General features: G+C 43.9%; 1 protein-coding gene across 1 annotated transcript in view; it reads left to right on the top strand.

The window, feature by feature from the left end:
• Positions 1-12,674, top strand: part of CDH4 (cadherin 4) — a 918,264-nt gene that overhangs the window by 704,831 nt on the left and 200,759 nt on the right. The window contains 1 exon segment of the mRNA XM_040435851.1: positions 10,282-10,470. Coding sequence (XP_040291785.1) covers positions 10,282-10,470 — 189 coding nt within the window.

The following is a 12,674-nucleotide window of genomic DNA, read 5'->3' as shown; positions in this document are numbered from 1 at the left end:
GTCCTATTATTGTCCGCATTACGGACAAGGGACAAGGATTAAACTGTTCTATTAGGAGCCAGCTGTTCCATTCGGAAAATACATAAAGCACAAGGACGTCATCCATGTTTTTTTGCGGGTCCGTTTTTTGCGGACCGCAAAATACATATGGTCGTGTGTATGAGGCCTTAAAGTGCATCAGCAAATTCGTACCTATGAAACTGGCTGACCTGTTGCAGATGCGCTTGGAAGCTAAAGGCATCTATGTTGGTCCCGTGATCACATCTGCTCGCATTTGCCCATTGCAAATAATCCTTTACTTTAAGGGGGTTGTCCCGCAAAAATTTTTCTACAGTTTTCGAACCAGCACCTGGTTCTGAATACTTTTGTAATTGCTAGTAATTAAACATTTTCTATAGCCAAGTTATTCAATAAAATGTATCTGTTTAGCATCACCAGCGCTTTGTTCTTTTTCTTATTTCTTTGACCAGCTCACTGAGATGGCCGCACATGCTGAGAGAGCTGCAGGTGAGCTTAGACACGCCTCCTGAGCTGTGATAGGGAGAGCTGAGACACGCCTCCTGAGCTGTGATAGGGAGAGCTGAGACACGCCTCCTGAGCTGTGATAGGGAGAGCTGAGACACGCCTCCTTAGCTGCAGCAGAAAAGACACTCCCCTTGAGCTGTCAGCTTGATATAAATCTAGCAGAGCAATGAATGGGGAGATCTCCGGATCCATGTGAAGTACACGGCTGGTTCTAGCTTTGTTAGAAAGAGGTTGTCATGTACTGTATGATTTTTATTTCTTACATTATTCATGGGATAACCCTTTTAATAGACAGGGCCTGGCAGTGTAAACATCATGATGCCTGGCACGGTCAGTCAAAGTGGAGAGGGCGCAGCAGTTTCAGAGAGAGCAGAGCCTCTATGAGTAACAGCAACACCCTAATTTCTTCCAGAGGCTCATTTGCAATGCGCAAATGCAGGAACATAGGTTCATCTCTACCCCAGCTGCCAGAACATCCTCTACCATCCCCAAGCATAAGAATTGAAAGTTTTCTTGGACTTAGTTTGCCACTTAGACTGCTTTCACACAGTCAGCGTTTGATCAGTGATTGTGAGCCAAAACCAGGAGTAGAGGCTACACAGAGCTAAGGTATATTGGAAAGATTTGCACTTGTTCTGTGCTTTTGACCTGGTTTTGGCTCACAATCAATGATGGATATCACTGATCAAACCCTGACTAAATCACTAATGCTCAGTTAAAACACCAAATCATAAAATAAGACGTATGCGAAAAAGGAAATAGATTTTCTCCGGCCTATTTCGGATGATAAAGTATGAGTGTTCTCCAAAGTTAAGCCAAAGCCCTTCCAGTATGTGGCACAGCGCACAACTGTCATGCTTAATATCACTATCTGACTGGGAAGCATAGGAATTCGTCTCATCAACAGTGACAAGTGAACAGGACAAGATCCAGCCACCTGCCAGACGCTATTTCTTAGACACCGAAAGCAAGATCTGCTTGTTCTGAGCTGACATTAATTTGCCTGTTTGCAGAAAGCTGGGGGCCACAATCTTTCCTTCCTCCCTCAAGTCTTACACACTGCTCTCCGTAAACCTAATTCGAATAGAAGGCTCTTACCACTCTAAACTATTGCCCTATCTTCTCATTTCCACTTAAATGGACTTAAGAAACCACCGACAATCTGATTTGTTTGCCGATTCTCAGTGGGCAGGATGGATTACCATAATTAAATTGACTTCTTTCTGACTACCCATACCAGCAGCATTGTGTCCACATAGGATTAGACCCCCATTTAATAATCTTTATGGGGGGTGCTGAGTCTTAATGTGTCTCATTACACTAGTCCCCTGAAATTTCATCATCTGTTAGAAGTCTACTCTCATTTTTGTAATTAGTCATAGGATCCTCAATGTACATCTCTGTACCATGCACTGTTGTCTCTGACTCCTGTGGGTCAGTTGTCAACCACACAGAGACTACTCCAAGAGGTATTGGCCCGGTGGCTCCACTACAGCGAAGACCTGATTCCTGTATAGGGGTTAACGGGGGGAAATCAGAGGACTTCCAGGATAATTCCCTTCGGATTAGCACAAAGTCAAACTTGTTGGTTTCCCCAGTGGCTCCACACCCACTGCTCATAACAAGGCTGAGCTGCAATACCAATAACAGCCACCATAGAATGTATAGCACTGTGCTTTGAAAGCTGTGAGGAGGCTGCAGTGCTCACCAGAGCATTGTGCCCTCTTTGAACAGCTGATCAGCAGGAGTGCTGGGTGTCTGGCCCTATCAGTCTGATACTGATGATCGATCCTGAGGATAGATCATGAGTGTATGAATCCCAGAAACCCCTTTAACTTGTGCTTGTAATCTTTTAATGTCATAATAATCTTTATCATTGCTCAAACAGGACATATCATCAGTAAGGTCCAATAGGTAATGTTAGAGTCCATAAGTCTGAGTGGGGTTGGCGATGACAGATTTCACAGGCTCCAGCAATTAAAAAGTCCAAAACAATTTAATTTTTCATCCAACAACACATTGGCATCCAAGTTCAAAAGTCACATGTATAGTTTCACGGCAACATAAACACCTACAGCAAAAATAAAGCACTTGCCCGTTTAGGCGCTAACTAAACAGAAGGTTTCCTCACCTATCTTTCAGCATAAACACAAAATCAGGCTTTGCACTAGGGTTGTCACGATACCAAAATTTTGATTTGATTTCAATACCATAAAAAAATCTTTCGATACTATTCGATACCACGCAAAAAAAATAAAAAGCTGCGTGAATTACGCATTTTATGGAACGTCCGGCCCATAATAGAACAGTCCTATCCTATTTTTTGGAGCGACAAGGTGACAAAAAAATGGCGAATTGCGCATTTTATTTAATTTTTTTCTGTTACAGCGTTCACCGCATAAGAGATATTTTTTATATATTTTAATAGTTTGGACTTTTCGGACGTGGCGATATGTAATATGTTTATTTATTTATACTTTATATATTTTAGATGTAAAATTAGGAAAGGGGTGATTTATACTTTTTATTTAATAACTATTTCACCCCTTAGGGGCTAGAACCTGGGATCTTTTAATCCCTTGTCCTATTCACTCTAAGGGTCCATTTACACGTCCGTGGTGTGTTGCGGACCCGCAAATTGCGGATCCGCAACACACCCGGCCAGCACCCCCTATAGAAATGCCTATTCTTGTCCGCAGCTGCGGACAAGAATAGGACATGTTCTATCTTTTGCGGAGCTGCGGACAAGAAGTTCAGGGCCGCACTCCGCAAATGCGGGAGCGGAGAACACATAGTGTGCTCTCTGCTTCACGTCCGGGCCCATAGAGAATGAATAGGTCCGCACCCTTTCCGCAAAATTGCGGAACAGCTGCGGACCCTTTTGCGGACGTGTGAATGGGGCCTAATAGAGCTCTCTTAGGGTGAATAGGATCTTACACTCTCCCTGCTGCCCTGTGCAAAGTGCACACAGCCGCAGGGAGATTGGCAGCCAGAGCTTCAGTAGCGCCTTGGCTGCCATGGTAACCGATCAGAGCCCTGCGATTACACTGCTGGGGCAACGGAACCAATGAGGAGGAGGGGAGGGGACCCTGTGGCCACTGTCACCAATGACTTTAATGCTGGTGGGATTGAGGGGAGGGGGCGCACTGCGACACCAATTACTTTAATACTGGGGTTGTGGGGGAGGGCACACTGCGCCACCAATGTTTTTAATACTGGGGTTGGGGGGGAGGGCGCCACTAATAAAGATAACTAAAGTTTAATACAAATACAGGCGGCGGGTGCCAGCAGCATAATCATATAGCCGGCACCTGGCCTCTATGACAAGGTGCTATGATCCGTGGCAGTTAACCCCTTAGGTGCGGCACCTGAGGGGTTAATTGCTGCAGATAGCGGCGCCCTGTCATAGAGGTTGGGCGCTGGCTATGTGATTCTGTACCCGGCACTTGCCGCCTGTATTTGTATTATTGGGTTAGTTATCTTCATTGGTGGCGCAGTGGCCGCAGCCCCTCCTCCTCCGCCCCTTTCTCCTGTTATTGGTGGCAGCGGCAGAGGCTGCACAGTGGAGAGGGAGAGACTCCTTCTCCACCATGCTGCTGAGGAGAACATGGCACGCTCTGAGAGCAGCACATGCCATGTTCTCTGATACTAGGCTGCGCAAATCCCGGTATCGAATCGATACTGCTACAAAAGTTCTTACATCACTGCCACTGACCCTGAATGTGAATGATGGTTATGTATAGTATGGCGCTTACTTGTTACCTAGGAGACTGCCAGACCGTATTCATTCCCTCCAAAGAGATTCAATTAGAAAAACGCCAACTCACAAGATTATTTTTGTTTTTAAGATGGAAAGGGCCAGATGACCTCCTAGACTTATTTCCAGCACTACTATTTATTGGACAAGAGGCTTTGTTACAGAGCTACAGTGCAGCCATTACTTAGTTTACAAGCTCTGTCAATGGCGTAAACAACAGTGCTGGCTTACATAAAGTGGTGCCTCTGTCATAGAGACCTACTCCTCCCGGCTCAAAAAGAAAATCAATGAGCAAATAAAACAAGTCACCGAGTCTGTGGCCAGTAGAGGTTTCTTCCAGGATTGAGGATTGATTGCCATCTGCAGAAAACAGATTGTGTAACTTTTTAGGTCCTTTAGAAAAATACCACCGCCCCCGGCTGCAGGATGGTAATAGTTTTTTTCAGCTGTATCTATAGACAAGGAAAGAAAATTCTCTTTTACCTTAAATGATTATATATTTTTTTTTTCTTAAAGAAACGCCAAATTATATGCTAGGAACAATGAATGGCGAGCGTCGTCTTTTTGTTTGTTATTGACAAGTCGAAATCTTCAAAAGGCGAGAGGCTCCTTTGCTGCATTTGTTTGGTTAACCCTGTTCACCACTGAAACGAGAAAAAGCATTTTAGACTGGAAAGAAATGTTACGCTGTAAGCTGCCGTCCGTGCCTGGGGTGCAGTGATACAGAGCATGTGGTCTGCAACTTTTTCAGCTGTAACAAAACGACAACTCTCATTACGATCTGACATGATTATGGCATCGAGACCGAAATTTTCATTGACATTCACCTACATTCTCTTTGTTTAAAAAATCCAGTAGTCCAAAAAAACAATAGTTCCAAGTATTCAAATATCTGTAATAAAAAAAAGGCATCTCTCCATCATTTACTTATTTGGAAGGACGTTGCCCAAACTTTTTGTAATGTTTTTTTATTAAAAGGGTCCACTGAAAATTAAGCTGAACATAGACCGGCAAGACACTGTGATGTGTAGGAGAATCTGCCAAGGATTTTCATGGAGCACCCTCACAGATGAAATGAAGCATGGCCTGGTGCCCATGAAAAAACAATGGCTAGACATATGACATGGTGGGTCCCCCAGTGAGATTCTGCTTCCTTATTAAAGGGCATCTGTCAGAAGATTTGTAGACCTATGACACTGGCTGACCTGTTTCATGTGCACTTGGAAGCTGTAGGCATCTGTGATGGTCCCATGTTCATATGATGCCGTTACACCTAGAGGCTCTGCTCTCTCTGCAACTAGTGCGCCCTCTCCTATTTAGTCAATTAAAAAATATATATATTTTCCACAATTCCTTATTTATATCTGTTTCTAGGACAGGTGGGTAACAAGTAATATAGTAGACATTATGCCTCAAACAGAGGTTGTCACCCAAATTTTTCAGACACCTGAAAGGCAAAAATGACACTTTATGTAGCGGTAGATATACTAGGGATGTATTGCAACGATCCAGACATGATGAGGGACAACGCTACTGAATATAGTTTTCCAGTGTATTCATGATGTTTGTGTTATGTTTTGGCTTCAGTTCTAAAATCCCCTGCTTCCATTGTTAATGGCTGCATTTTTGCTCCAGGCATGTGAATACCAGATCATTAGGTTCGTGTGACATGTTTTATATCCAGTAGGCTGAATACTGTATATACAGTACATAAAGAGCTTGGGGGAACTTAGCAGTGGGGCTGTCAGTTATTAAGATGTATGTTTCCAGTATATACCGCTATTCAAGAATTTGGGAACCTTCAACCTTGACATTTAAAAAAAAAAATCAGCTTGAATATTCCATGTGGCTGTAACAAGACAGGATCAGGGCTTCTAGGTAGCACAGAGTATTTAAGGAGATGCGTGCGCTGATACTGTGAGTGGCAGTAACTTGTTTAATCATGTCGCTATAGCAGTAGACAGGGTTGCCTGTGACTAGAATAGTGGAAGACACAGGCATAGTCTTGGAGGCACGCCCTACCACCCATATGAAGCGCAGAAATTGCAGGGTCCTTTCTCCTTCTACCGGTCTCTCATTTAGCTTATGTTTATTTTATTTGTTCATATATTATAATATATGTAAACCTTAAAATGAATGGTGCTTTAAAATACACAGTATTAGGTGGAGGCTGAGGGCTGAAGCAACGTGTTTTGGGCTCCATTTTGATTTTGGGTTTTTCTTTTTTAGAATAGAAGGAAGCCACCCACTGATTTGTACAGTTGTGTTCAAAATTATAGCAGACTTCACTAACCTGATCAATCACTGTTTTTGGTAGAAATGATATTTCTACATGGCAAAAAATTTACTAGCAGGTGTAGTAGAGTAGTAGAAATCCAACAGACCCAACAGTCATGCCATGCATGCTGCTGATTCTCTGTAATTCAATCACTTATTGAAAGGGGCATGTTCAAAATAATAGCAGTGTGGAGTTCAATGAGTGAGGTCATTCATTCTTTGAAAAACAAGTGTCAATTATTGCCCTTATTTAAGGAAGGAAGGAAGCAAATGTTGTACACGCTGGTTACAGTGCATATCTCTCTGAAATTCTCTCTGAGGTAAATGGGTCGTTCCAGACATTGTTCAGAAAAACAGCGTACCTTGATTAAAAAGTTGATTGGAGAGGGGAAAACATATAAAGAAGTGCAGAAAATGATAGGCTGCACAGCTAAAATGATCGGAAATGCTTTAAAATGGCAACCAAAACCTGAAAGATGTGGAAGAAAGCGAAAAAACTACCATTCGAATGGATAGAAGAATAGCCAAATGGCAAGGACTCAGCCAACAATCGTCTCCAGGAAGATCAAAGAAGGTCTGAAGTTACCTGTGAGTACTGTTACAATTAGAAGACACCTATGTGAAGCCAAGCTATCTGCAAGAAGCCCCAGCAAAGTCCCACTGTTGAAAAAAAGACATGTGCTGAAGAGGTTACAGTTTGCCAAAGAGCACATTGACTGGCCTAAGGAGAAATGGCGCAACATTTTGTGGACTGATGAAAGTAATATTGGGGATGTTTCTCATAATACGGTGTTGGGCCTATTTATCGCATACCAGGGATCATGGATCAGTTTGAATACATCACAATACTTGAAGAGGTCATGCTGCCTTATGCTGAAGAGGAAATGCCCTTGAAATGGGTGTTCCAACAAGACAACGACCCCAAACACACCAGTAAACGTGCAACATCTTGGTTCCAGACCAACAAGATTGACGTTATGGAGTGGCCAGCCCAATTCCCGGATCTTAATCCAATAGAAAACTTGTGGGGTCAAAAATGCATTTTCTGAGGCAAAACCAAGAAATAGAGAAGAACTGTGGAATGTAGTCCAATCATCCTGGGCTGGAAAACCTGTTCACAGGAGCCAGAAGTCGGTTGACTCCATGCAACACAGATGTACAGCAGTTCTCAGAACCAGTGGTTATACAACTAAATATTAGTTAAGTGATTCAAAGGAAAGCAAAATCTTCAAACATTTTTCAGTTTATATAGTGAATGTTTGAGTTTGTAAAGAAGAATACAAACGCTGCTATTTTTTTGAACAGTCTAATATTCACTTTTCTTCAATTTTTTTAGAGGAACAACGAAAATTAGATATTTTTTTCTTCATGTTTTGATTTGGACTAGAATGTGTAGTGTTCCCAATGCATTTGTGTGTATGGAAATAAAAGCTATTAGAAGGATTTTGAGCTTTATTTACTTTTTTAAACACACTGCTATTATTTTGAACACAACTGTACATTAGTTGTCTACTAATAGGCTAGTGATATAAAGGTTATATGTTTTCCAAATAAATTGTAAAAGTTTTTGTCTGGTTTAGTAACCCCATTTTCATGTTTTATGAGCATACTGCATTAATAGAGGGGGTCCTCTATTTGGGGCCTCCACTAATCAGGTGGAATATATGGTGGCTACAATAAATGTTTGTCTCTCTAGGAAGACGCGGCACATCTGTGCAAAGGGGTTCTCCAAGATTTTCACATTGATGGCATATACTCTAGATCATCATACTCTATATTCTAGGTCATCAATATGAGATCACAGGGGCCCGTGTTACGGCACAATCAGCTCTTTGAAGAAGTCACAGCACTTACTGAAGCTCTGGTGAGTGCCCTGGCCTCCTAACAGCTTACCAAGCACGCTGCTGTCCATTGTATGTCGGCTGTGCTTGGTATTGGAGCCAGGGGCGTTGCTAGGGTCTCAAAAGATATGGGGCCTAAGTCCCAATGCATATGGCCCAATTCGCTAAGTCGACCGATGCCCCCCCCCCCCTGCAAACACTAGCACTGAAGACATTTTACTGTACTTGCAGCACGTACCTCTTACATCCAGTGCCTCCAGGCGACGTCTCCTCTGATGTAGATCTTCTCTGTCATCATCTTCTCCATTTGGTCCGGACAACTTCTTTCAGCCACCTCATCTCTGCAGAGTGTGACACACAGACATCTTAGGTTCCTCACTTTTATATCATCATCCCCCAACCTGGAGTCCCCACAGTGTTATTCTGCTGCTCGCTGTGCTCCCCAATACCCCAAAATACGATCCTAAAGAAAAATGTGTGCCCCCCCCATAGTAATAGTGCTTCTCATAGTCCCACCAATAGTAATTCCCTTCTAGAATGCCCTGATTAGTAATACTGCCCCCTACAGTGCCCCCAACAGTGATAATGCTCCACAAGAATGCCCCCAATACTGCCCCCTACAGTGCCCCCAAATGTGATAATGCTCCCCAAGAGTGCCCCATTAGTAGAAGAGCCCTCCAGTATTAATAATACCCTTACATAGCCCCCAGTAGAAATAAGGCTCTCTACAGACCCCTCAGTAGTAGTAATGCCCCCATAGTGCTCTTAGTAGAAATAGGGCGGATCTATAAGTCCCTCCTATAGAGCCCCCAGTAGTAATAAGAACGCCTAATGTCCCCATGATTTATAAAAACCCTACAGTGCCCCCAGTATTTATAATGCCCCCTACTGTTATAATGCTCACCCTGAGGTGCCCCCAGTATTTATAATGTCTCTGCAGTGCCCCCTGTAGTTATATTTCTCCATTTAGTGTCCTCAGAAATTATAATTCCTCAGCCCCTCCACCATACAGTCCCATGTAAATCCCATCACACCATCTCTCCAGCCCCCTGCAATATACAGTCCCATGTAAATAACATCACACCCTCCCTAGCCGCCTTCAACATACAGTCCCATGTAAATAACATCACCCCCTCCCCATCCACCTCCAACATGCAGTCCCATGTAAATAACATTACCCCTCAACATATAGTCCCATGTAAATATCAACCTGCCCCAGCCATCTCCAACATGCATTCCATTTTAAATAACATCATCCCCTCAACATTTAGTCCCATGTAAATAACTGCATTTAGAACTGGTCACATGAACTGTGATGTCATCGCAGGTCCTTTAGCTCTTGCAGGGCATTAGATTCAATTGCATTGCTGTCCTGATGATGGCAATACAGTTGTATCTAGCTGGCAGGCAGTACATTCGGGGCCTGGGACAAAACATCAGGGGCCCAGCAACACCCCTGATTGGAGCTCAGCCCCATTCACTTCAATGGGACTGAGCTGCGCCTGGGCCATGAGACGAATGAACATGACATGTCGCAAAGGTCACATAGCCTGGCAAGGGGCCTAAGCACTAACGGAGGGCCAAGGCCACTTCATACATTGATCGGCGGGGGTGCCAGAAGTCGGACCACCGCTGATCTGATATTGATGATCCTATCCCTTATTATCAGGGGACCCTTTTGACAAAAAAGAACTGTCTGAAGCAGAAAAGCAATTAATAAGAGAGCTGTGGTGTGTTCAAGTAGGAGTCATTCTGAATAAGTTTATTCCGTTTGTTTATCAGTTGATGCATTTATTTTCCTATATTTAGTTCTATATTAGCTCTAATTTTATATACTTTCTTTCCCCTTTTCTCTCTCCCAAATGGACACGAAATGCACAGTCCCATCAACAGCAGCAAGTCAAACGGGACCGTCCATCCGAGTATCCTCCGACCCAGAGTAGTACTCTGTTACCATGGCGACAACATCGTGATGCTAATGGTCTGAGAAGACAGAAGAGAGACTGGGTGATTCCTCCAGTCAATGTACCAGAGAATTCGAGGGGGCCATTTCCTGAACAGCTGGTGCGAGTAAGTGTCACCAAACTCCCAGCAAATGCTGGATCATTAAGTGTCTCAATACAGTAGGACCCAAGCCAGGAATATTCTCCTCCATGTAATAGGGCCCTTGATTATCGGTGTAAATGAACAAATTAGCACAGATCTCCATTAAGAAATGTCCCTAAAGTAAAAGATAGCAGGTATACCCCTGCCAGATCTTACCGCAGGGGTCAGGTTAACTTTTTCACAGTTATAAAATGCCAGTATACCACATAGCAACAGTGAAATATAACTTCAGCACAGCGTATGCTATGAAACATAACTTTTACAAAATACCAAAGCCCAAGTGAGACCACACAAACCAATAATGTAAAGTGCTATACAAAAGTACCAAAAGTGAAAATAGTAGCATCCAACAACTCATGATACTTCAAGCCGCATGAATTAAGGCCAATTTCACATGCGCAACTTTTCCGTCCGGAGGCATTCATTTTGCTAATGGATGTCATCTGCACTGAATCCTGACCTATTCATGTCAATGGTTATATGCACATGAGCAATGTCTGCAGCGACCTGCAGGGAGAGTGCTGGGAGAAGAAAGGGAGTGGTAGTTGTGGCACTGATAGGAGTTGTAGTGGTTGATAGTAGCTGTCCTTACTCTGGCACTCCCTGGGGCTGTGCTGTAAATGGAGGATGCACCCTTTCTTGTATCAAGACACTCCCAGAGTTCTGGTGTTCCTGCCTGGTGGTAGTGTCATACCCCAGAGTTGGGGCGATACTGTTGTTACACTGACTTATTGCATTTCACATAATTTGTGATGTAATTTTAATGTATGAAATGCTGTGTACCTGGTTTACCAGCAGGTGGAGTATGGCTGGCAGTGCTCTTCCCCAGGCATTCCTCCCCCCTGGGTTAGTCAAGGGTGGGGGCTGAGAATGTTAGTGAGTTGAGAGGAGAGTGAGGCGGAGAGGGGATGCATTTCCCCCCTCTCCAGCTTTAGGGGTTAGGAAGCAGCTCGTAGAGCACCCACTCCCTGCATATACAGAGAGGGAAAATGGGCCAAGGACACCCTCATCGTCATCAAGCCATTTGCAGGCCACTGTTAGCTAAGTGCAGAAATCATCACCAAGTCAGCCTGCCACCATACCTCCTCTGCTGGTGCCAGAAGGAATGTGCATTAAAGTCTGCTGAAACCCTTTGTGTGTTAAAGTCCAAGTTGCATTTAGTTCAGGTTTGGTCTTATTCGTCTTTATCAACCTTTTCATTGCATCGGACCCTGTGGAGCTATGGCCTGAGGTAGGACACTGTGACACAGCTACAACACTACATCAGGGCCACTACCACTCCCATCATCTAAACCAGCTCCCACGGGGGCTCATTAGGTGGGGTGCCCTCGATGTTGTAATGCTTAGAGGTGAAAGCAGGCCTCCATTATGATTTAGGCCGTGCAATGGTGGTGCATAATAACTAGTGATGAGCGACGCAAGCTTCAGATGTTACATCCGAAGTTGCTTTGTTCAAAACTTTGGAATAATACCGTACGAAGATCCGTCTCCGTATGAGCCGAAGTTAGTTATTCACAAAGTCGTGCGTGACTTCATTGAATAACTTTGGTAGTTGATTTTCAAAGTGGAAAACCACTTTAAAACTTGAAACCGAACTCGGCTTTGGTTCCAAGGTACCAGTAGTTGATTTTTAAAGTGGAAAACCAGAACTTGGCTTCGGTTCCGGCTGGTACCTCAGAACTGAAGCCAAGTTAGCAGGGGCGGACACAGACAGCAGAGGGCCCCTGTGCAAAGAATGTGCCTGGGAATTGGCCGGACACAAACTTAGACATGCAGCGGTTTGTGTCCCGCTGATTCTCTGCATTTTTGCCAGATTGTGGCCGATCTCTGCCAGACCCCATTATAGTTAATGGGGCCGGCGGACATTCTGTCTGCATCCAGCAGTGCTGGAGCATTCCGGCAGGCAGCTGTTCTCTGACAGAATCACTAACTCAGATGTGAAGGTAGCCTAATACAGGTCCACATACCTCTTACATCCAGGGACGTCTTCTTTGATGTAGATGTTCTCTGTCCTCATCTTCTCCTTTCAGACCAGACCGCCATGATGATTTCTTTCAGCCATCTCTTCTCTCTGCAGGGTTTGACAGACAGACATCTTAGTTTCCTAGTTTTCCATCATCCTCCCACCTAATCAACACCCCTCCAATACTGTGCCCTCTGTGCTCCCT

This window comes from Bufo bufo, chromosome 6 (genome assembly GCF_905171765.1).
Source record: "Bufo bufo chromosome 6, aBufBuf1.1, whole genome shotgun sequence".
Taxonomy (NCBI): Eukaryota; Metazoa; Chordata; class Amphibia; order Anura; family Bufonidae; genus Bufo; species Bufo bufo.
This window is presented reverse-complemented; position numbering and strand designations above follow the sequence as displayed.